The 25,212-nt window shown below is 43.0% G+C and overlaps 3 protein-coding genes across 3 annotated transcripts; all 3 read left to right on the forward strand.

The window, feature by feature from the left end:
• The first annotated feature begins 405 nt into the window (after positions 1–405).
• On the forward strand, positions 406–1,341 carry LOC121986581 (wiskott-Aldrich syndrome protein homolog 1-like). Its single transcript, XM_042540542.1, has one exon. It carries the CDS (start codon positions 406–408, stop codon positions 1,339–1,341), a length of 936 nt encoding a protein of 311 aa, XP_042396476.1.
• A 15,425-nt stretch (positions 1,342–16,766) lies between these two features.
• Positions 16,767–17,715, forward strand: LOC121984280 (thaumatin-like protein). Its single transcript, XM_042537142.1, has 2 exons — positions 16,767–16,847; positions 16,947–17,715. The coding sequence occupies exons 1-2, from the start codon at positions 16,787–16,789 to the stop codon at positions 17,621–17,623; spliced, it is 738 nt and encodes a 245-aa protein (XP_042393076.1). The 5' UTR covers positions 16,767–16,786; the 3' UTR covers positions 17,624–17,715.
• A 173-nt stretch (positions 17,716–17,888) lies between these two features.
• Positions 17,889–19,709, forward strand: LOC121984279 (splicing factor ESS-2 homolog). The gene has a single exon (XM_042537141.1). The coding sequence runs from the start codon at positions 17,980–17,982 to the stop codon at positions 19,522–19,524; it is 1,545 nt and encodes a 514-aa protein (XP_042393075.1). The 5' UTR covers positions 17,889–17,979; the 3' UTR covers positions 19,525–19,709.
• Positions 19,710–25,212: the final 5,503 nt, after the last annotated feature.

The raw sequence follows: 25,212 nt of genomic DNA on the forward strand, positions 1-25,212 counted from the left end.
TGCTTTTTTCTCACCCCTACAACCTTCTGAACCGAACTGGAGGAGCAAATTCTTCTTCATTCGATTTCCCCATGAGGTAGAGTGGTCCCTGCACTGGCAATCGTCACTTCCCCCGAGCCCGCCACTGGGGGATTTTCACCTTGATACATCCTATATAGAGGCTTCCTCTCGCTTTGCGGGATGACTATTGAACTTAACACGCTTATTGTCTGAGGAATTGCCATCATATTTCCGTCTGAGCTATCTTACTCCTGAGATGCCTCACTCCCTGGTTAAGCTTCTCTTCTAGTTCTCTTATAACTTCATGCACTTTGTTTTTCTTACTGTAGTTGACCTCCTACTCTATCTTATACAGCTGAGGTCTTAACCCGTGCTTCAGAGGTTCAACCTCTTCCTATAAGTGACATGGAGATAATGAGGCGCGGTCGAGTTATTTTAGAAATGAGATCGCTCCCCTACTCGACCTCAACCCATGTCGGTGTGGCTTCTCCTACAAATCCCCGACCTCGCCTTCCTCGCAGAGCCTCATCTACTGTCCGACCTACCTCCTCTGCTCGCCCTACTCGTCCCAGGACTGCACCTACATCCCGGCCTGTCGCCCTTGTTCGTCCCTGGGCCCCGCCTATAGCCCGACCCTTCACCCCAACGCCTCTTCAATCAATTAATCCTTCTCGACCAACCTCTAGCCCTGGTCGCGGCCGCGGTCGAAGGTCAGCCAACGTACCTTACGCCAGCCCTGCCTTTAGAGAAGCTTCTCAGGCGGCTCATCAGGCACGTTCTGTAAACGACCGCTTGGATCGTGATGCCCCTTCTTCTTCTCGGCGTAGGATTCGGCTACCTTCTGAAGATTCTGACTCGGACGATCAACCCTTGGCTCAGAGACTTCGCCGCAGAGCCCCCGATCCCCTCCGAGACGTGGGCCCTTTCGATGTTCCTCCGCCTCCTGTTGCAACCACCACCCCTCCTTCGCCTCCTATTGCAACCCCGACTCCTATCCCGAGCCAGGCAGATGCTCCTCTTGCTCCCCCTGTGGTTCCGACCGAGCCTCTGCTAGCTCAACCTTCCACCTCGCAACAGCCTCAGAGCACTGAAGCTGGCCCCTCACATCGCCCTTCACCAGCTACTTCACCTCTAGAGCTTTCTCAGGTGCCCCCCTCAGCTCCTTCTGGGTCAGCTACTGGGCCTTCTAGCTCAGCTGCTGGGCCTTCCCAACCACCACCACTTGTTCCTCACTATTATCATACCACTGCTCCTTTTGAGACTGAGTTAAGGTCCCGGCAAGATGTTCTCACCTGCTCCTTGACAATGAAAGGTCATTTTTGTTGGATCGAGACGCGCTAGAGGGGGGGTGAATAGCGCTCGTGGCTATTTGTTCGATTATCGGAAAACTATCGGAGTAATTAAAATGCAGCGGAATAAAATAAACACAAAGAAACAAAGGGATTTATTTCGTTCGGAGCCTAAGGCGACTCCTACTCGAAGGCCCGCGATCCTTGATCGCTTCCGGTGGGCAACAACTATAAGCTCGATAAGAATTACAGATTACAAAATGTAACAGCAATTAGAATAACTTTGTACCGACAACTTAAAGAAGAGAAAAACGAAGCTCCGGGTCGTCGGAATGTTGCAACAGCACTTCGGAATGACTTTGTTAGCAGCACGTTGAAGAAGGAAAGCTCAGAACTTGATTCATTGAGATGCTGGTCGAAACCCCCTTATAAAGGGTGTTCAAGGCGCCTTGAAGGCTGTTCAAGGCGCCTTGAAGGCTGTTCAAGGCGCCTCCATGCTGCCTAGTCTTCCACGTGGATCAGATCTAAACTGGTCGAACTTCATCCCTTGGAGGCGCCTTATACCCTGCTCAAGGCGCCTTCCAAGGCGCCTTATACTCCCTTCAAGGCGCCTTCGATGAACTTTCGCAGCCAGCTCAGCTTTAGCACCCGAGGCGCCTCCAAGCTCCATGGAGGCGCCTCGGACACTGTTCATCCGAGGCTTTAGGTTGCTCCTTTGCACCTGCAAGATACGTTAGTCCCAAACAATATCCTGCAACACAAAGTTATCACAATAAACATGATAAATGAAGTATAGACAGTCTCCGGACTGTCAAGTCTGACTGCGTTTCCATCCAAAACCCTAGGTCGACCAACGCCTATTCCCTCTAGGGAACGCGTCCTCACTTACTCCACTCGGGAGATTACCTGTTGCCAGTCGATCCTCCGGATCGACTGGACTTTTCGACACGCCTTCGGACTTGCTGGACATCCGCTTCCGGCTAGTCCAGTCTTTCACCTGGTTCGCGACACCAGGACTTTCCACCTAGGGTTACCACCCCTAGGATATTGGTTACGCCATCGACCTGCCAAGACTTTCCGCATAGGGTTACCACCCCCTATGACCTAGGGTTACCGCCCCCTAGGGTTTTCCCTTTGCCTAACCGCAACTAGGACTTTTCTCCACCTAGGGTTACCACCCCCTAGGGTTTTCACCTGCCTAACCGCAGTTAGGACTTTCCTGAAATACTCATTCAACATGTTAGATAACAGATAATCTTAACTTTGAATCCCTTTGCCATTATCAAAACTTAGGTTCGATCGTCGGATGCTTCCTGCACCAACAATCTCCCCCTTTTTTATTATGGCAACAAAAATTCAAAGTTAAGAAAATAATGCCATTAAAAGATAAGCATGAAAATACAAGCATAATTATAGTTAAGTGCAGAGCTAAATTAAGTGCAGAGCTCCCCCTTAATATAAAGACTCCCCCTTAATAAAAGCTCACTTTTTAAAATTTGAATTTCTTTTAATTTTCTTTAATTCTTTGAATTTTCTTCTACTCTCCCCCTTTGCCATATATCAAAAATCAGTTGAAAGTAAGTTTTAAGATTTTAAGAAAACAATCTTTTTGAGAGAAGGAAGAAGAAGGCTTGTGAAACTTAGTTAAACGGAATATTTTTCACCTAAGTTTAAAAGGCTAATATATGGATGATTTCGAATTATGCCTTTAGCCACTTTTGAGACTTAGTTGTATTTAGAAAGACATACCTAACTAAAGTTAAAAAAAAAACTTAGCTAGATTTTTTTTTTTTTTAATTTTGGAGCCAAATTGTTTGTGAAGAAATTTGAAATCTCAATTTACTTAGCAAAAGTCTTTTGAAAGCCATGAGTTAAATTTTGTAAGTAAATGCAAGTAAAGAAATATGCTTTTTAATACTTTTAACTTAGAAAAGTATTTTAGCATTTAGAGTTAAAATTTATAAGGTGGCTAAGTTTGACACAGTTTGAAGGTTGCGATATGAGTCACTTTAGCTAAGCCTTTTGCAAACAATGAATTTTGAGAATGTAGGTTCAGTTTAAAAGGTACTTAGCGTTAAAACTTAATTTTGAAAAGATAGGAGTAAGAATTTGTTATTTTTTCTTTCCTTTTATACTTTTTTTTTTTTTGGACAAAGAGGGAGTGACTAAATGTTTAATTTAGATTATTTATTTTAGTTGGTCTTTAAGTCCAAGCATGAGGTTAAATAGATTTTAAGTTATCTAGATTGTTTTGTTCAGGTATCAGAGCCCTAAAGTATGAGCATGCTCAAGCTTCAAATCTCCATTTCCTTCAGGGCTAATTCCATATTCTTGTAAGTCTCGTAAATTTAGGGGAGCAAGATTTTCAAGTTAGTTTTTCAAGTATTTTTCAAAGGATTTTTTGAATAGTTTTTCAAGTATTTTTCAAAGGATTTTGAAACTAGTTTTTCAAATATTTTTCAAAGGATTTTGAAACGATTTTTAAAAGTATTTTTAAAATAATATTTTAAAAGAATTTTGAAATGATTTAAAAGAATTTTGAAATGATTTTTAAAAGTATTTTTGAAATAATATTTTGAAAGAATTTTGAAATGATTTTTAAAAGTATTTTGAAATGATTTTTAAAAGAATTTTTGAAATAATATTTTAAAAGAATTTTGAAATGATTTTTAAAAGAATTTTGAAATGATTTTTAAAAGAATTTTTGAAATAATTTTTAAAAGAATTTTGAAATGATTTTTAAAAGAATTTTGAAATGATTTTTAAAAGAATTTTTGAAATAATATTTTAAAAGAATTTTGAAATGATTTTTAAAAGAATTTTGAAATGATTTTTAAAAGAATTTTTGAAATAATATTTTAAAAGAATTTTGAAATGATTTTTAAAAGAATTTTGAAGTCAAGTTTAAAAGATTATTAAAATAATTTTGAAAAGATTTTGAAATTGAGTTTAAAATAATTTTGAAAGAATTTGAAATTAAGTTATAAATAATTTTGAAAGATTTTTGAAATTGAGTTTAAAATAATTTTGCAATATTTTTGAAATTGAGTTTAAAATAATTTTGAAAGATTTTGAAATTAAGTTTAAAATAATTTTGAAAGATTTTGAAATTAAGTTTAAAGTAATTTTGAAATATTTTGAAATTAAGTTTAAAATAATTTTGAAAGATTTTTGAAATTAAGTTTAAAATAATTTTTAAAGATTTTTGAAATTAAGTTTAAAATTTTGAAAGATTTTGAAATTAAGTTTAAAGTAATTTTGAAAGATTTTGAAATTAATTTTAAAATAATTTTGAAATAAAATTGAGTTTAAAATAATTTTGAACTATTTTTGAAATTAAGTTTAAAGTAATTTTGAAAGATTTTGAAATTAATTTTAAAATAATTTTGAAATAAAATTGAGTTTAAAATAATTTTGAACTATTTTTGAAATTAAGTTTAAAGTAATTTTGAAAGATTTTGAAATTAATTTTAAAATAATTTTGAAATAAAATTGAGTTTAAAATAATTTTGAACTATTTTTTAAATTAAGTTTAAAGTAATTTTGAAAAAATTTTGAAATTGAGTTTAAAGTAATTTTGAAATATTTTTGAAATTGAGTTTAAAGTAATTTTGAAAAAATTTTGAAAAGATTTTTAAATAATTTTGAAATTCATTTTGAAAAGATTTTTCAAATAAATTTTGAAATTCATTTTGAAAAGATTTTTCAAATAAATTTTAAAAGAATTTTGAGTTTTGAATTAATTATCAGTTTGATTTTAATTACTTAGTCATCTCACCCGATCTAAATTTTCAATTAGGGAATCCTATAATTGTTGTGAGATGAATTGAAGTTCTATTTAAGGGTTTGGTTTAACTTTGTGTTAGATTCAGGTTTAGCTTTGGGTTCAACAAGTAAGCATTCTTTGGATAAACTTCTGGTCTATGGTGAGTCACGAGGACTCATTAAAGTAACCATGCCTTCGAGGTTTTCCAAATAGTTCTACCCATTGAACTTAATACTAAACCTTGGTCTAACTAGTTAGGATCCATTTAAGGGTAGCTTCGGTCAGTTCCACTTGGCCAAATGCACCAGGTCGAAGCCATATCTTCCTAGACATGCGATGCCCAAGCTTCCCTAACGTACTATCATCCAAAAATTTCACCAGTACTGTGGGTCAAGTTAAACCTAGCCCATTTTGATCTAACCTTAATTACCCTGTCCGGTAGTCTACTCTTGTTTACCCATTTCGGGTAGATTAAGTTGGGTTACCCTGTCGGGTAGTTCAGTTGGGGGTGCCAACGAGTCTGGATCCTCCATCTATTTTTATTTAACTTAAGTTGAAATTTACTTTTAATTTTGAATTAATTTCGAATTGAATTTCGAATTTAATTTAATTTCAAATTTTTAATTGAATTTTAAATTTTGAATTTGAATTTGAATTATGTTCTTAATATTGTTTTTCTATTAGCTCCCCCTGGATCATAGCCTCGATATGGTCTATCAAGGTAATAGACTTGATCCTTGGGGACCCAATAGTGACCAGTTCCAACTTGATTAACCAAGTTGGATTTTGGCACCCATGCTTGGAGAATTTTTCTATTATTTCTATTAACTAGCGATAAGTATGATTTGTATTTTATTTTAGTTTTAAATCCAAGTCCAGTTTTATTGTAAACGGCTCGCTGTTTTCCAAGAATCAGATCCAGATTCTTGGAGCCCAAGGTGAACCGTTCCAACGTGTCCTTGAGTTCTTTAATTTGAGCTTTCAAATTGGAATTTTCTTCCTCAAGTTGTTGGACTTGAGTTGAACTTTCAATTTGAACTGACTCAGTTAAAGAGCTCGAGTCAGTCGCTTCCTTAAGGGTTGTTACCTCCTTTTGGAGCGACTTAACCCGGACGTTGGATTTAGCCAACTTTTTTAGCAAGTAAGGGACTATATTTTTTAAATCGTCTAATTGAGTTTCGGCGAGTAAGGCACTTACAGTGGGGTTAGGTCCTTCGAAAACGAATGCGGATTCGTGGCTTCGCTCGTACTCTGTTTCTGACTCGCTCTCCGTTTCGGATTCGAACTCAGACTCGGTGTCGATAATGTTCGCTAGTACTGGTCGAGCGAGAAGGCTCATTTGCTCTTCTTCGTCCGATTCGGATTCATCTGATGACTCGGACCATGTTGCCTTCAGTGCTTTCTTCGTCTTGCTTGTTCCTGCAAATAATGCAACACCTTCCTCGGCCGGAATAGTATTAGTCTGCTCAAATAATTTATTTATTAAAAACATGCTTACCTATTTTCGTATCAGGAATACCTTCGTGTAGCTCAATCAGATTCTCCCACAGCTCCTTAGCGCTTGAGAATGGGCCGACGCGATTCAGCTCCTTATTCGTTAAACCACACTGAAGTGTATACGTTGCTCTTGCGTTTGCTTCTACCTTTTTGATAAGGTTCGCGTCCCAGTTCTTGTACGGTAGTGGCTTGCCGGTGCCGTCAGTTGGCAGTTGAAACCCGGTTTTGACGATCATCCAGACTTCAAAGTGAGTCTGGAGATACGCCTCCATCCGACCCTTCCAATCTCTGAAATCATCTCCGGAGAAGAGCGGTGGATGAGCAGCGTTGTAGCCTTCTTGATGAGCCATTTTAGAAAGACAATCTCGCAAAATAAACACAATAAAACTTGTTCCAAGACTTAGTCTTGGATTAGTAGTGCGGGAGAGAAATAAAGATAGTGATTCAGGAATTTCGAGAAAAAATAATAAAATATTATTAAAATAATATTAAAAAATATTACCACAAATTTTTGAAAACGCAATATTTCGCTAATTCCAACCAATGGTGAAAAGATGAAAATGGATTTTTTGAAAACAGTTTTGGAGGGAAAAAAACGAAAGGCGTGGTTTCAACCTATACAAACGACAAAGCCACGAAAAATGCTTGAATGGTTGTTGCACCAGTTCAAAGCGACCCCGCTCTGATACCAATTGTTGGATCGAGACACGCTAGAGGGGGGGTGAAGAGCGCTCGTGGCTATTTGTTCGATTATCGGAAAACTATCGGAGTAATTAAAATGCAGCGGAATAAAATAAACACAAAGACACAAAGGGATTTACTTCGTTCGGAGCCTAAGGCGACTCCTACTCGAAGGCCCGCGATCCTTGATCGCTTCCGGTGGGCAACAACTATAAGCTCGATAAGAATTACAGATTACAAAATGTAACAGCAATTAGAATAACTTTGTACCGACAACTTAAAGAAGAGAAAAACGAAGCTCCGGGTCGTCGGAATGTTGCAACAGCACTTCGGAATGACTTTGTTAGCAGCACGTTGAAGAAGGAAAGCTCAGAACTTGATTCATTGAGATGCTGGTGAAACCCCTTATAAAGGGTGTTCAAGGCGCCTTGAACGCCTCCATGCTGCCTAGTCTTCCGCGTGGATCAGATCTGAACTGGTCGAACTTCATCCCTTGGAGGTGCCTTATACCTGCTCAGGCGCCTTCAAGGCGCCTACTCCCTTCTTGATGAACTTTCACCATTCGACTTTTGCACCGCGCCTCAAGCTCCATGGGCGCCTCGGACTCATCCGAGGCTTTAGGTTGCTCCTTTGCACCGAGATACGTTAGTCCCAAACAATATCCTGCAACACAAAGTTATCACAATAAACATGATAAATGAAGTATAGGCAGTCTCCGGACCGTCCGTGACTTCGGTTTCCACCAGGAAACCCTAGGTCGACCCGACGCCTACTGTTCCCTCGGGAACGCGTCCTCACTTACTCCACTCGGAGATTTACATTGCGGTCGATCCTCCGGATCGTGGACTTTTCGACACTCGACGCTCGGACTTTCTGCTGGACATCCGCTTCCGGCTAGTCCAGTTTTTCACCGGGTTCGCGGATTTTCCACCTAGGGTTACCACCCTAGGATTTTGCACAAGCCATCGACCTGCCAAGACTTTCCGCATAGGGTTACCACCCCCTATGACCTAGGGTTACCGCCCCCTAGGGTTTTCCCTTTGCCTAACCGCAGCTAGGACTTTTCTCCACCTAGGGTTACCACCCCCTAGGGTTTTCACCTGCCTAACCGCAGTTAGGACTTTCCTGAAATACTCATTCAACATGTTAGATAACAGAGAATCTTAACTTTGAATCCCTTTGCCATTATCAAAACTTAGGTTCGATCGTCGGATGCTTCCTGCACCAACAGTTTTTCCACCTTATGGGATGACAATATGCAGCAGATGGAACTCTTACCACCACCTGCCCAAATGGATAAATTCTCTGAGCTGTATATCAAGGTAAGCTTCCCTAATCATTGCAGCTATTATCCTCTCCGCTCTTATCAGATATTTCCTTTATGTCCTAGGCCTGCGCAAAATCCTTGATAATAAACCAATTCTTCCATGCTGCTCATCACAAAAATAAGGTGCTACGGGATATGGTAACAGAATTAGAGCTTCAATTAAATGACTCTGCGCAGGCTAGTCATGCCTTGAGAGCTGAAATAAAGGATCTGACCAGAAAGAAGAACCATATGGAAGTATCCCTGGCGCATACCAACCACAAGCTTAAGGGTCTTCAAGAAGAAAAAAGTCAGGTTGATGTTGTGCACTAGCAACACATGGATCAACAAGCTTTGGAGCATCAACGAGCTATTGATCAGTTGACCCAGAAGCTGCGTGTTGTCGAAACCTTAGCACAGGAGCAGGACAAGAAACTAAAATCACAGACGACCCAATTAACGTCTCAAGCAGCAGAACTTCTGACAGCCCGGACTGAACTGGCTCAGGCCCGGACTACTGCTGAAGGAGTATCTACAACCCTGACTGTTTATAAGGAAGGGGAGAATGATCGATGCAAACAGAGCCGCAACCTGTACCTGCGTTCTCCAGAGTTTTGTACACAAGCAGGACAACGCTTCTCCACATCTGTTATCTATGGTGCGGCCGGGGCTTTACGATAACTTTATGAATATGGCTACTTGAAATCAGCTCCTCCTACTGAGTTTTAAGATCATGACCGGATCTTTAAAGAGATCCCGGATGATATTTTTGCCCCTTTCAAATGATCCTTATTCACTGCCTGTACATAATGTAACTTAAAGACTTCCTATGAAATACTTTATTTCCTTTTCTTAATGCACATCTATTTGCACCTTGAGGTTTACTTTGCTAAAAACTTTTAGTCTGTCGAAAGAAATATTAAGATGTACAATTTCTGCTTTGGCATATCCTCTTACCGCACTATCTGGTCTATTTTTGGCCCCGACCTATTACCCCGACCTGTCAAACATTTATCAGCCCAGTTTCTTCTTCTTTATATGACTCTTTAAACTCGGTAAGGCCACAAGTAGTTAGCACTCCACGGTCGATCTAACTTCTTGCCCTGATTATCTTGAAAATAATAAGTTCCGGACGACAATTTTTTGATGACTTTGTAAGGCCCATCCCACTGCGGTGCTAACTTGGCCACATCTCCCACAGGCTTAATTTGCTTCAAGACCATATCTCCTTCCCCAAAGAATTGAGGAATCACTCTTCTGCTATAATTCTGCCTCATTCTTTGTCGATAGGCCTCCAGCCGAGCTGCTGTCCTGTCACGGGTTTCATTAATGAGATCCAGTTCAGTCAACCGTTGCTCTGCGTTTCCTTCATCGTATAATGTTCTCCTGACTGATGGCACTCCAATTTCTATGGGTACTACTGCTTCGTTGCCATAAACCAGATGGAATGATGTCAGACCGGTACTTTCTCAAGGTGTTGTACGATAGACCCATAGGATGCTCGATAGCTCTTCCACCTAGTTACCTCCCACATGATCCAACATAACCTTCAAACCTCGTACTATTTCTCGATTAACCACCTCGGTCTGGCCATTGCTTTGCGGGTATGCCACTGAAATGAAGGCTTGCGTTATGCCAAATCCCTTACACCAGGCCTGGATTTTTTGCCCTTGAAATTGCCTCCCATTATCTGATACCAATTTATGCGGAATGTCGAACCTGCAGAGAATATTCTTCCACAGAAACTGGATGACCACATCTTCTGTGATCCTGGCTAGGGCCTCTGCTTCCACACACTTAGAGAAATAATCCACCGCCACCAATAAGAAACGTCTCTGACCTGGAGCCATCGGAAATGGTTCCACAATATCCATGTCCCATTGATCAAAAGGACAAGAGACTATAGATGTTCTCAGCAGAGCCGTCGGTCGATGTGTTAAATTTTGATATTTTTGGCAGGACAGACATGTATTTACCAGCTTGTGAGCATCCCTCTGTAAAGTAGCCCAGAAATACCCGGCCATGAGTACCTTGTGAGATAATATCCGACTACCTACATGACTGCCACAACATCCCAGATGTATTTCTCACAAGGCCTGGTCTGTCTCCTCCATACCCAAGCATTTGAGTAAGGGTCTAGAGAAAGACCTCTTGTAGAGCTGATCCCCGATCATGACATAAGCATGGGCTTGTTTCCTGACCAGCCGTGATTCTTCTGGGTCAGCCGGTAAGATACCCTGCCTAAGATAGCTAATCATGGGCGCCTGCCAATCAATAGTTGCTTCCCTATTATTTTGCAAATCTATCTGAGCTATAAGGAAGGTTTGTGTCATTGACCGGTCCAACACCCAAGTGGTTAAGGAACTGGCCATCTTTGCTAGCTCATCTATCTTCTCATTCTCCACCCTGGGGATCTTGGTTACTGTGATTTCTACAAATTCCTCTTTCATCTTCTCATAAGCTTCCCGGTATACTTGTAATTTATCACAATTTATCATAAAGTTGTTGGCTACTTGCTAAGTTACTAGCTCGGAATCTGAATAAATGATTACCCGGGCTGCTCCTACGTGCCGGGTTACTTGCAGTCCTGCCAACAAAGCCTTGTATTCTGCCTCATTGTTGGTGGCTCGGAAATTCAATCGGACAACTAATTGGAGTATATCCCCTTGGGGAGATATCAATAAGACCCCGACCCCGCTTCCTTGATGAGTTGCAGATCCATCACATAGACCTTCCAGGTTTCTTCAGAGTTGGTCTAATGAATTTCTGTTAAGAAATCTGCTAAGGCTTGCGCCTTAATGGTTGTGCGCGGCTGGTATTGTATATCGTATTCCCCTAACTCCGTCGCCCACTTGATAAGCCAACCTGTAACTTCTACATTAGTCAGAGCTCTTCCCATGGTGCTATTGGTTAAAACTGTGATAGGATGTGCTAAGAAGTAAGGTTTTAACCGTCGAGCCATAAGGACCAATCCATAAACCAACTTCTCGAGGGTCGTGTATCGAGACTCGACCCTTTTTAATAGATGACTGAAGAAATACACTGATCGTTGTACATTGTCATGTTCTTTAACAAGCACATCCCCTACGGCCTCGGGGGTGGCAGATAAGTAGACCCATAATGGTTCTCCAATAACTAGCTTGAATAGAGATGGCAGAGCCTCCAAATACTTCTTCAGCTCCTCAAAAGCTCGGGTATATTCTTCATCCCATTGGAACTTGGAGGCCTTCCTGAGCACTTTGAAGAAAGGAGCAGCCCGGTCTGCAGATCTGGAAATGAATCTTGACAGGGTTGTTATTCTGCCGTCCAGCTTCTGTGTTTCCTTTAAATTCTGGGGAGCCTGCATATCGCGTAGTGTCCGAACCTTTTCTGGATTAGCTTCTATTCCCCGCTCGGTCACTAAGTAGCCCAAGAACTTTCCTCCTTTAGCCCCAAACAAGCATTTCAAGGGGTTCAGCTTCAGCCCATATTGCCGGAGAGTCTTGCCGATTTCTTCTACATCCTTGATCAGGTTCACGGCTAAAGGGGACTTGATGAGTATATCATCCATATAAATCTCCACATTGCGCCCGATTTACTCCCGGAAGATTTTGTCCATCATTCTTTGGTATGTGGCTCCTGTGTTCCTGAGACCGAAGGGCATGACAGTATAACAGAAGGTACCATCAGCCGTAATGAAGCTAACCTTTTCTTGGTCCTCCGCCGCTAAAGGTATCTGATGATACCCCTGGTATGCATCCATCATGCAGATCCTTTCGCAACTGGCAGTGGAATCCACCATCTGATCGATCCGGGCAGAGGATAACAATCCTTGGAACTAGCTCGGTTGAGATCTCGGAAGTCTATGCATACCCTCCACTTATTGTTGGGCTTCTTTACTAAAACCACATTAGAGAGCCAGGATGGGAACTGCACTTCTCGAACGTGGCCTGCCTTCCTGAGCTGATCCACCTCGGCTCTGATTATTTTGTTCTGGTCGGCTGAGAAGTTTCTTTTCTTTTGCTTGACTGGTCGGGAGTCCGGCAGTAGATGTAACTTATGCTCCGCTACCTCAGGCTTGACCCCAGGTAACTCCTCTGTAGATCAAGCGAAGACATCCCGGTTACGGATCAGGCATTGGACTAACTCTTCCTTGAGAGGAGAAGGAAGGTCGCTTGCCAAGCGAGTTAGACTTTCAGGTCGTTCAGCGTATAGTTGCACCTCCTCCCAGGGGATGAGTTCTTCAGCCATAGGCAAAGGTTCTTCTTGGACAGCATGAACGCTCCCATCTTGCATCATTTGATTCTTCCTGCCCTCCACCCGTACCATATCAATGTAGCATCAGCGAGAGACCCTCTGCTCTCCCTTGACTTCCCCAACCTGCTCGCCAACCGAGAATTTGATTTTTTTTGATGAAATGTAGAAACAGCGGCCCTAAATCCATGCAGGGCGGGCCTTCCCAAGATGACGTTATAAGAGGAGGGGGAATCAACCACTATAAAAGTGCTCCTCCTGGTGCACACTAATGGCTCGGTGCCCAAAAATATGGCCAGCTTGACCGAGCTCCCGGTGTCAACGAAAACCCGAGCCACTCGGCTATTGGCGATGATGGCTTTGATGATAAGGGCATCGTCATGAGGTAGCTCCAGACCTTCCAGGTCTGCCGGCCCGAAGCTGATAACAAGCCCAGAAGCCTGCTCCTGGCTGCATCCAACAGTGTGAACCTCCAAGCGACGCACATGTGACTTGCTTGCTCTCCCCGAATCTCCATCAGTTGGCCCTCCAGAGATCATGCCAATCTCTCGGACGGCGGCATTGCCTCTATTCTCTACTTCTCGCGCTCCTTCTGGCTCTTTCCCCCGACCGGATTGATGAGTACTGGATCCTGCTAGGTCGGGGAGGGGTTGCCCGGCCTGTCCAGCCGCGGCTCATTGCTCTTCCATCATCTTAATTACTTGAGGAGCTAGCTCGGGCGGCAGTAAGCCTAACTCGGCAGCCCGCTTGAAATCCCGGGCAAACTGGAAACAATGATTAGTATCATGAGTACGACCTCCGGCCTGGGATGGAAGGTAGGTCGGGCTTCCCGAGCGCGCGGTAGAGGTTGAGGAGGTGGTTGAGGCACCCTTCTTTCCGGCTTATTGGTAGAGGGAGGTGGTCTTTCGGCTTTCCTCCGGGCCACCTGTGCTTCTTCTACTTTGATGCAGCAAGCAGCTTTTTCCACCATCTCATGAAAATTCCGAGCGGGATTTTTGATGAGATCTCTGAAGAATTCTTCTTCTCCTAATCCATGAGAGAAAGCGCTCATCAGAATCTCCAAAGTGGTGGTGGGGACATCCTGGGCCACTTGATTATAGCGGTTGATATAATTTCTTAGGGGCTCGGTCGACCCTTGCTTAAGAGCGAAAAGACAGTGATTTGTCTTCTGATATTTTTTACTGCTGGCAAAACGCCGTAGGAAGGCCGTCTTGAAGTCCAAGAAACAAGTGATAGATCCTTGTGGTAACCCATCAAACCATTTTAGTGTCGAACCAGCTAGAGTATTCAAGAAAATTCGACACTCGACAGCATCACTGTATTGGTGCAACAGGGCTGTATTTTTAAACTTGCGTAAATGCTCTTCCGGGTATTTGCTCCCGTCATACTCCTCGATCGACGGGGACTTGTAGCCCTTAGGCAATCTTTCATTCAAAATCCTAGCGGAGAATGGTACTCTCTCATCCGGGTCTTCTGGGAACACTTCCGGTATGATGAGAGCCTTCCCTTTCTTCGAATCTCTAGGCAAGGAACTTTCAGCCATGGAGACTTGAGGTTGTTCTTTCTTAAGGCTGAGGCCATGGGGCTCTGGCTGATAATACCCCACGTCAGGCTCGTGATAAGGAACCTGAGGAAACCCCTCGGGTTGTTTTCTCTTAGAGCCCCGATCTGAAATAGGGAGGGGCTCCTTGGAAGCTTCAGCAGGAGCTTGGCGCGGAGGCTGCTCGCCTCTTGGCCTCCTTGAAGAGTTCATATTCTCCGGGTCATGGTGACATTGATGCGGCGGACTCCTCCATCTTCACGTTCAAACAGGTGATTGTGTTCCCACAAGGTGATCCCGTCCGGAGTCGGATGGCGGGCCTCGATGTATTGAAGTTGACGGAAAGTCGTCATGTTTGTCGGATCTACAGCATCCCTCGGAAGGTTCGCGCAGGCGGATGATGTGAAGGAGACCGGAGATGATGACCTGCGACCATGCACCGAGTGTGGCCCAGCCACGAGTGAGACCGAAAACCGTGGGAAAAAGTCCCCGGGTCAGGTCCTCCGATGCTCAAGTCAGGTATTTTTTCCCCAGAAAGCACAGAGAACGGACGAAAAGTAAAGACTAGTGAGAAATGATGAGTAAACATCCCTGCATAAGGGATAAAACATCTCTTTTAATACTGCAACAGATGTTTCTGGGGTCTGGCGGATGTCAGGGAATGTCGGCTGTCAGGCTCTATCTGGCGGTGAATGACACGGCACCCTCCTATAGGTCGGCGAAACAACCAAGGAGTAATGAGCCCGATGTTAGGATATTCCCACGACATGGTCTGTCTCCCGACCTGCTTATGTCCGCTATTCTCCATGGCCTGTATGTTCCGACCTGCATGCTCAGGTCTGTATCCTGACCAGCTTCTGCTGTTATCCATGACTTGTACGTTCCGACCTGCACGCCTAGGTCTGTATCCCGACCTGCTTCTGTCCGCTATTCTCCATGGCCTGTACGTTCCGACCTGCATGCTCAGGTCTGTATCCCGACCTGCCTTTGTTGTTATCCATGACTTGTACGTTCCGACCTGCACGCCTAGATCTATATCCCAACCTGCTTCTGTCCACTATTCTCCATGACCTGTACGTTCCGACCTGCACACCCAGGTCTGTATTCCAACCTACCTCTGCTGTTATCCATGGCTTGTCCGTTCCGACCTGCACGCCTAAGTCTATATCCCGACCTGCTTCTGTCCGCTATTATCCATGGCATATACGTTCCGACCTGCACGTCAGGCCTATTTTGCGCCAGAGGCCTTCTTTCCTTTACCTTTACCTGGCCGGTGGGTTCAATCCTCAGCTGTACCTGGCCCGTAGGCCCATCGCTATCAGGGCTGGCTCTTGCCCAACTTATAATCTTAACCTTTGACTGCTCCGTCAACTAAGACTTTGACCCTAATCACGCAAGCTTGACTTTTGACCACTACGGGGGTAGGACTTCGGCCCTCCACATAAGCTTGCCTTTTGACCAGCCAGGCAAGCTGGACTTCTAACCTCCACATAAGCTTGACCTCTGACCAGCCACGGAGGCTGGACTTCTGACTTCCACGTAAGCTTGACCTCTGACCAGCCACGGAGGCTGGACTTCTGACTTTCCAGTAAGCTTGACTTCTGACCATCCTGTGGTCTTGACTCCTAACCACATCATCTTACTGACCCCACAATCATGCGTCGTATAAAAAATAAAGAAAATAATTATAGAAAATAATATTGAATTGATTTCAATCAATTGAGATTTATCATATTCGACATTATAATCAAAGATTAATAGCAAAAGATAATATTTCTAAATTTATTATATTCATTCTTACTACTATTATTATTATTATTATAATTATATGTTATATTTAATATTTTTATTATTAATTAGAAAATTTATATAAATAAATTTTTGACATCATCAAAAAATAATTATTCTCTAATTTTTTTATTTCTATCATTTCTATCATGTTTTTTTTTATTGAAGCCTCTGTCATGTTGACATTGACTGTTTTTTTTTATCGAATTAATGAAGAAATATCTTGACTCTTGCTCTTAAAACACTAAATTGGTCGAATAACATGGAATTGCATATGACTTTCTTTACCAAACTTAATTGGAAGATAACTGAGTGTAGACCAGAAATCATCTCCTGATTAATAATGTAACCAAGGCAATCATGATGCAGAAAAACACCAAGGCAGGAAGCATCTGATCATCTTCATGTCTGAAACTTTAATCTTCCTTTTCCCTCTCTTTTTATTTTTTTAATGAAAATTTGCCACTGGCAATCGCCATTGCCTTCTTCTTTGCGTTTATAAAGAAAAAGGCAGATAAAAGCCAATCAATGGTGCACTTATTGAAGGAAAAGCACTGTCCAATGGTGATTACGAAATTAATTTCGAAAAAAAAAAGATTCATTAAAATGCATCTAATTTTCGAGCTTTGGCCACTATAAAAACAGAGTTCTAGCTGGCGACTGGAACAGCGGTGTTAACATCGAGAATGGCGACGCAGAAAGTGCTTGTTTTGTTCTTCTCCTTTTGGATGTTCGTCTCGTCGTCGTGTCAGTGTGCATGGATCTCAGAATCAGAATAACAATAACTTCAAAATGATGTTAATTTGACGGAGTACTGATCATGTTTCTGTGTTGTCGTTGTCGCAGACCAAATCCAGCTCATTCTGGTGAACAACTGCAACCACAGCGTGTGGCCGGGCACTCTCGGCAACGCCGGCCACGACCACCCCAGGGACGGCGGCTTCCACCTCGCCGCCTTCGAGGAAGCCGTCTTCGACGTGCCTACCGGTTGGTCGGGTCGGCTGTGGGGCAGGACGGGCTGCTGCTTCGACGAGCGCGGGCGGGGATCGTGTGCCACCGGCGACTGCGGCGGCAGCCTGCGCTGCGCCGGCCCGTGGGGAGTCCCGCCGGCGACGGTGGTCGAGATGACACTGGGAACGGCCGCCTCGTCGCTCCACTTCTACGACGTCAGCCTGGTGGATGGGTTCAACGTGCCTTTGTCGATGACGCCGGTGGGCGGCGGGGCCGGGTGCGGCGTCGCGGTGTGCGACGTGGACTTGAACGCCTGCTGCCCGGCGGGGCTAGTGGTGGAGAGGGGAGGGCGGGTGGTGGGGTGTAACAGCGCCTGCCTGGCTCTCCGGAGCGACAAGTATTGCTGCACCGGCGAGTACGGCTCGCCGGCGAGGTGCAGGCCGACTCTATTCTCGCGGATCTTCAAGTCCCTCTGCCCTCGCGCGTACAGCTACGCCTTCGACGACGCCACGAGCTTGAACAAGTGCACGGCGACGCGGTATCTCGTTACCTTCTGCCCTCCGGCGAAGTAGGATCGCCGGAATCGAGCAACGCCTGTGTTCAATATCTTATTCCAGTACTCTTGTAGTTGTTTTGGTAACACTGTTTTAAATAATTTTAATCAAAATTATTTGTTAAAATAATAGTTAAAAATTATTTCTAAATTGATAAAAATTAATTCAATATTATTAATTAGTTTTATATTATAATTTTGATAAGAATTATTTTATGTTATAATAATTTCCATCAAAATTACTGTAAAAGACCTTCCTAATATATTTATTTTAATATCTACCCTTGCTTTGATACTCTTTCTCCACGGGCACAACGCGCTGCCCCAATCCATCCGCATTCCCTTTCCCTTCGAAACCCTAATCGCAGAGCAACCATGCTTCTCTCCCCCGGCCATTCCCCTCGCCAGATCTCGACTCCCCCATCCGCCTCCACCCTACACACCGATGGAGCTACGCCCTCCTCCTCCTCCTCCTCCACCGTCGTCAACCCTCGGAAGCGTGGCTCTACCGTCCTCGACGAGGAATCTTACGTCTCTGCTATAGAGCGCATAGTCGAGCGCGACTTCTTCCCCGACATCCCCAAGCTCCGCGATCGCCTCGACTGGCTCGAGGCTGTCCGATCTGGCGACCCCGTCCTCATCCGCGACGCCCAGCTCAAGATCCTCGAGCGCCGCGCAGCCGCGGCTGGGGGTTCAGGCGCTGCCACCGCCTCCGCTCGCCGTTCCAGGACCCGCACCCCTGGGTCATCATTCTTTCCCTCCTTCTCCGCCACCCCCTTCGGTTCCACGCCTTCGACCCATCATGCCTCCGGCGACCCTGCCGCTCAGACCGCGCCTGATGATCCCTTGGCTGACATCGACACTTCTCTCTCACTGGATGACTTCCTCCGCCGGTACACCAGCGAGGACAACGAGAGCTTTTCTAAGATCTTAGAGAAAGTCAATCGAAAGAAGAGGGAGAAGTACGCCCACTTGCTGGAAGGCGAGAAGGAACCAGCTTTACTAACCCTAGAAGAGGAGAAGAGAGACCGGATAACTGATGGGTACGGCACCTCTGGGCAACCTGTGAGCACGTTGGAGGATTGGAAATACACGGCTAAGAATCTCCTCATGTATAATCCTGAAGAAAAGGGGGAGGCGCCACTGACGGAGGAGGAGCGGGCCGAGCGCCTGAAGGGTCTCACCAAGGAGATCGACCGCTCCAACACCCGGTTTCATGGGAAATCAGCACCCGAATCCAAGCCGACAAAGGACGAGGAAGCGGCTGCCATCCTTTATACCCCTGTCGCTGGCAACACTCCTGCTGGTGCTGCGTGGTCGTTTACTAATCGAGACGCTGAGAAATCAAAAAACTATGACTTGGAAGATTTGAGGAAGACACCAAACCCCATGTATGTGGATTCCACGAAGAAAGCTGAGAATGGATACAGCTTCGTCAGGACGCCTTCCCCTGCTCCAGGTGTCGATGAATCCCCCTTCATGACGTGGGGAGAGATAGAGGGAACACCGCTGAGATTGGACCTCGAGGAGTCACCTGTTGATATAGGAGGAAGTAGTGACGGGCCTCATTTTCGAATCCCACTGCCTTCGTCTCGAGATGTGAAAGCTCATTCCTTGGCGAGGGAAGCTGCACGAAAGGTGAGGGAAAGGTCCAAGATGTTTAAGAAGCCGCCACTGCCATCACCTGCCAGAGGAGGTAGTGCCAGCCCAAATGTGCGAACTCTTTCTCCAGCTGCTCAGAAGTTTGTGAGAAGAGCCATTGCCAAATCTTCTAGCTCCGTGGATGAGACTCTTCGAGCAAGCTATCGTGGGTCTAGCCCATTTTCTAGCACTCCTAAAGAGAAGTCAAGGTTCTCTAGAGATGGAAGCTCAGCATCAAGATCTCCTCCATCAAGGCCGGGATATGCTTCTCCTTGGTGATGTAAACTTTCTCTCTCCCGAGTTCTGCATAACAAAAAATGATTGTTTTTCTTTTCTCTTATGCCTACTGATATATATATATATATCATAGACACATGACAAGAATTTTTCACTTGTTCTATCGCCATAGCTAAATTGCACTGGTAGTGTCACTAGGAATTTGTGTTTACAAAATCTTTGCGTAAGAAGATTGCCTGCTACATACTTGCAAAAAACAGATTTTGAAATCGAACCATTTACTAATGCAATTACCTATTTGCATGCTGGCTGTTTTCAGTTAACTTTTTGTCATGTAAACTAAATCAATCTCTTGATTCTGAATTTTATCAAAATTAGTTTGGCAACCATATTTCTATCTGATTTTTTACCTTGTATGGTAGAATGTTGAATGTTCTCTTGTGAGCTATCATTAAGCTTGTTTTTGCATTTTTCGTTTGATCATTGCATCCAAATCAATCCAAAGATGGATGGTTGAAGTTGTTTAAACTTGTGATTCTCATATAGATGACAATTAAACCCAGAAGCATAACTAGTTCAGTGAGGTTCCCTATTAGCTTAATAATTACATTGAATCAGTGGTTTCTCTTGTCTTACTCATGAAGAATAAAATATTCACCCTTAAATTTAATTCATTGGCATTGTACACTTTTTAGGTCATTCATATGCTCTCACGGTTTAGTGTAGGAATAAGAAATGTTGGATTTGAATAAGCAGTTGTGAAGTAATATGAATTTGTGAATTTCTACATCTCTTCTCCTTATTTCCTATTACTTCCTCTTTCTGTTCTTGTGCGCACTCGCAACACCCCGCTCGCCAACACCCCGCTAGTTTTAAAGAGATGATCATGGTAGCTCACTAATCTTAAGGTCAGGGTACAAAGGAAGGAGTGAAGGAGTTAATATTCATTCATGTATTGCTTTTACTAGGTTTACGATTTCTTTGTTCCTACTTGTTCTTGGAGTGTTGGTATTATGCAAATCAGGTAATGTAAAAGAGGAGTTCCAAACTTGGCAGCAAGGCAGGAGGCCGTAGTAAGTCCAAGGGCACAACTTCGTGAGCAAAACCTGTAAGGAACTGCCCTCTCTAAGACCTGTACGACTTAGATGTCGAAAACTTGGGAAAGGGCAATTCATGAGTGATATAATAACTCCCGAACATCCGGCTTAAAGTACCTGGATCTTACTTCATCTACCACGGTTTCCACAAAACATTTAGTCAATAATTTTGCTATAGTCCATGACAAAATCTGTTTATCCTCCCGAGTACATCTGTAAAACTTTAAATTAATACTTGAAATGTGGCAAGACCTAGAGAAAGAGGTCTCCCAATTGAAAATTGCTTTGAAAAATCTGACAATTGTTTATACAGAAAATAGACCATTAACAAAGCAGGAAGTTAAAGAATTAGTTGCGGAGATGACAAAACAACCAAAGCTAGTTGAAAAAGAAGTTTTACGGCTGATCGAGGAGCTTAATAAGAAGCTTGAAAGAGTGGAAAGCTTGCTCCATAAACTGGAGAAGTGGACCACTTCATGAGCAACTATATTATTACAAAAAGCACGTCTTCTTACAAGGATGTGGTCAAAGCCACACAGAGCAGATCGAATCCCCTGTTGTCGGATTTGTGAAACCAAGTGAGTTCCAAGGTCTTGTTTCTGGAAACTCAGCAATAATCAAGCAGAATAACATGCAACTTCAGCTGCTGGTGCAAATAGCTGAAGACCTGAAGGACATAAAGGCGGATCTAAAGACACTTATCGAGCAAACAAAGGGAGGAGTTCAATCCACCTCCATATCTGACGATTTAATTGATAAACTAAAGAATTTGTCTTTACGCCCTGCAGAAAACCCCAGAGAAGGAAGAGACAAGCTGAGAGTCTTTAAAGACCCTTACAAAATCTTGAAGGAAGAGCAGGAGAACCTAAAGAATTGATGGCAACAAGGGTAATTACTGAGCAACCTTCTAGTTCAACTCAGACTCCCCTCTTTGAAGACCAAATTCGAGAGTACCAAAGAAATCATAGGAGGATGTATAATCTGCAGCAAGCAACAAGAAGACTTGGCAAAAGCCTAACTAGAGGATCCACTCCAAAATATACTCTTGAACAACAGATAGATACTTAGGCTCGGTTGAGGTTATCTATGCAAGAAAGGGTGGTCATAGTCCCTGCGGAAGTATTGTACCACTACATAAGGGATGTCACACATCATTGAGTTTACGTGCATCGCTCTGAAGAGGCTATATTGGTAACTGAAGGAAACCAGTTGAACCGAATGTTTATACAAGAAGAAAGTTATAGCCAATTTCAAAGAAGCAGGATGTAGTATATACATCTCAGTGTCTTACAGGTACGAATTCAAACACTTTACAGGCAAGAAGAAGGAACGATGGCTTTAATTGTCTTTAGGGACAATCGGTGGATAGGTGATCAAGCAATTTTAGCAACCATGGAAGTTGACCTCACACAAGGAAGCCAGCTAATATACATAATACCTAACATAATGTTAACTATTAGTGATTTCTTCAGAAATATTCATGTTTCAATTCTTACCAGAGGCTATGAACAATGAAGAAATGGTGAAGCTAACCTTCTTATTACTAGAGGGTTAGTCGAAAGGCTTTCTAATACCCCTAACGTAGGCTTTGCCTACGAAATATAGAGAGTTGCGGATTATTTGACTAGTCGAGGAGTACAAGTACTACCGGGAAGTAGGTATTTCACTACCCGTCTACAAGGATTGAACTAGATTATCAAATCCACGCAAATATGCATTCCCATGCAATCCTCTGAAGTAAATAGTAGAAATTTGATGGATGGAAGGATTTCTTTAAGCTTCAATAATTACACGGCTGCACCTTCATCAAGACCACCTCATTATAATACAAAAGACGAGGAGATGCAGAGTGATGAGGAGTCTTTTTAGACACTAACAGTCCTAGTGGAGCAAGCTCTTGGCGTTCTTGTCTACACAGATGATGAAGGATACCATGATCAACCAACAAAAGAATCTCCTTTTGTGCTGGTACAAAAAATTCATCATAATGCAATTTTACCCCAGTAAAAATCTAGTGGTGCTGCAAGATTTGACTTAGCAGTCAGTCAACGATGCGTCATAGAGCCAAGAGGACGAGGCCAAGTTCCAACAAGCCTCAGCATGGAAATCCCTTGGGAGAGCTATGGACGCATTGCAGCACGATCTAGTGCAGCATGAAAGCTTGGACTCGATATAGGAGCTGGAGTCATCGACTATGATTATCGAGGAGAGATAATTATTCTGGTCTTCAATCACTCTGATATTAAAGTTACCATCCAGTCGGGCGAGTGTATAGCCCAAATTATCTTTGAAAGGATTATTCACCCGGATATTTATGACCTTCCAAACTTGAGTACAACTACACGAGGAAATGGGGGTTTCAGTTCTACATCCCAAACACCGGCTATTTTCTCAAAACTAATGCCAAAGGAAAAGCATACTACCTTGGTTCTCGTTAAGGATCACAACCTCTCTCAGGAAAGTCTAGATGAAGTCCATGTAGGAAATACAAGTCCAGGGGCCTTTGTACTCCGGTCCATGGATACTTCCCTAGATAATCTTGGGTCTGAGGATGATCTCCTTGACCAGATTACCTATATGGCTTCTATCACCCACTATATAAACAAGCCAGATCAACATAACCTACCAGCTTGGGATTCTTATGACGACACTGATACTGATGATTGGATAAATCCATTTGCAACGAAAGGTGGTGGGGAATCATAATTAATTGCAGCAAGATATGAGATGGAGTATCCCAATCTAAGACGACTTGTGGAGAATCATACGGAACAACAACCAGTTTACTCCACCAGTACAGTCATCTCCCCGTACAAGAGACCATGATGGGACCACCTGGTTATCCACCAACAGTAAGAACGGATTCAGGCCCATCACAACCCATTTATGAGCATAGAAATTCCAACCCAAGATTTCGAATAGATACAAGCAATGAGATGTGGGCATTACCATTAGCCCAATAACAAGGTGGAGCTATCTTCGTGATCCCAGAACAAATTGGCTTATTTCATGACGTATTCTCAAGATAGGAATTTATTACAAAGAATCACGTTGCAAGTCGGGGCTTCACAGAACCGAGGGACAAAATTGAATATATGGAAAACTTATTGGGTGAAATTGAGAAGCTTGCTTGGGTCTAGTGGAGAATGAACTATCCGACGAAATATAATGTCCTGATTGATACAGCCGATGGAAGAGAGGGCACTCAGAACATTCTCTCCCAGATGAGAAGGGTGTTCTCTTCAGAAGACTCAACCACAGGCTCAACAGCTATCCAAGATGCAACATACAAAGACATTGAGAAATTATCTTGCGGCAACAAGAAAAATATTGTCAAATATATGAACGACTACCTTAAGCTGGCATCAAAGACTGACAAATTATTTACTGGGCCTGAATTATCAGAAAAATTTTGGCTCAAAATGTTAGGAGACTTAGGAAACAAAATCAAAGAGGCCTTTGACACAAAATACCCGGGCCTCATGGTTGGAGTGTTTCCAAGGGTAATGTTTGCTTACAAGTTTCTAGAGCAGGAGTGTAAAGACGTTGCTTTGAGGAGGTCTCTTAAAGATCTCTCATTCTATAGTTAGATCCCTATTTCGGGTTATTTTGGAGATTTCTAATCTTTTGAAAAAAGGAAAGGAGCTAGCTACTGAAGTTGCTAGTGTGTTATATGAAGAATCTACTAGTAACATAATAGCGGCTCAGGAAATCAACTCACTAAAGGCTATCTTGGGCACTGAAGCGATAACTTGTTGTGTGGACAAAAAATCAGTACCAAAAGAAGCTCTAGAAGAAAATGCATTCATGGTAGATTTCAGTGGAATTAACTCTTAACAGACCGCCAGATTAAAACTCAAACCAGGGAAAATGTTTATAGGGGAAAATATATTTAGAATCCTCTATACTTACATCTTTCCAATGACCCTTGGTGATAATATTCAGATGATCATAGGATGCAACTTCATTCGGGCAATGCATGGAGGCGTTAGAATCGAAGGGAACGTGGTAACATTCTATAAAAACTTGACCATGATTAATACCTTACCCTCTGTTGCCATAGTTGCAACTATTGAAAAGCTAGAGCTTGAGGAGGAAGAATACATACATATAAAAGAAATGATGTTTTATTCTTCTGAAGAAATGTCAAAGAAATTCCAAGAGCAATTTAAACCTTTATTGATAAGGTTAAAAGATCAAGCGTTTATAGGAGGAAATCCCCTACTTTATTGGACCAGGAACCAAGTCTTATGTCATCTGGATATCAAGAATCCTGATTTTACAATAGAAGACAAGCGACTGAAAAACTTAACTCCCCAACAAAAGGAGGTGTTTGCAAGACATACAAAAGCTTTGTTGGAACTAGGAGTCATAAGGCCAAGTAAAAGTAGGCACCGGACGACAACCATTATTGTCAACTCCGGAACAACTATTGATCCGAAGACAGGAAAAGAGACTAAAGGCAAAGAAAGGATGGTGTTCAACTATAAGCACCTTAATAACCTTACCAATAAATCAATATAGCCTGCCAGGAATAAAAACAATCTTCCAAAATGTTAGTAACTGCAAGATTTATTCTAAATTTGACCCTAAAAGTGGATTCCATCAGGTTGCAATGCACTTAGACTCCATC

The sequence above is a fragment of the Zingiber officinale genome, chromosome 5B (assembly GCF_018446385.1).
Source record: "Zingiber officinale cultivar Zhangliang chromosome 5B, Zo_v1.1, whole genome shotgun sequence".
Taxonomy (NCBI): Eukaryota; Viridiplantae; Streptophyta; class Magnoliopsida; order Zingiberales; family Zingiberaceae; genus Zingiber; species Zingiber officinale.

Coding starts and splice junctions, on each gene's coding strand:
- LOC121986581 (XM_042540542.1), top strand. CDS start 406: ATGGAGATAATGAGGCGCGGTCGAGTTATTTTAGAAATGAGATCGCTC.
- LOC121984280 (XM_042537142.1), top strand. CDS start 16,787: ATGGCGACGCAGAAAGTGCTTGTTTTGTTCTTCTCCTTTTGGATGTTC. Junction 16,848..16,946: donor GATGTTCGTCTCGTCGTCGT/GTCAGTGTGCAT, acceptor TCGTTGTCGCAG/ACCAAATCCAGCTCATTCTG.
- LOC121984279 (XM_042537141.1), top strand. CDS start 17,980: ATGCTTCTCTCCCCCGGCCATTCCCCTCGCCAGATCTCGACTCCCCCA.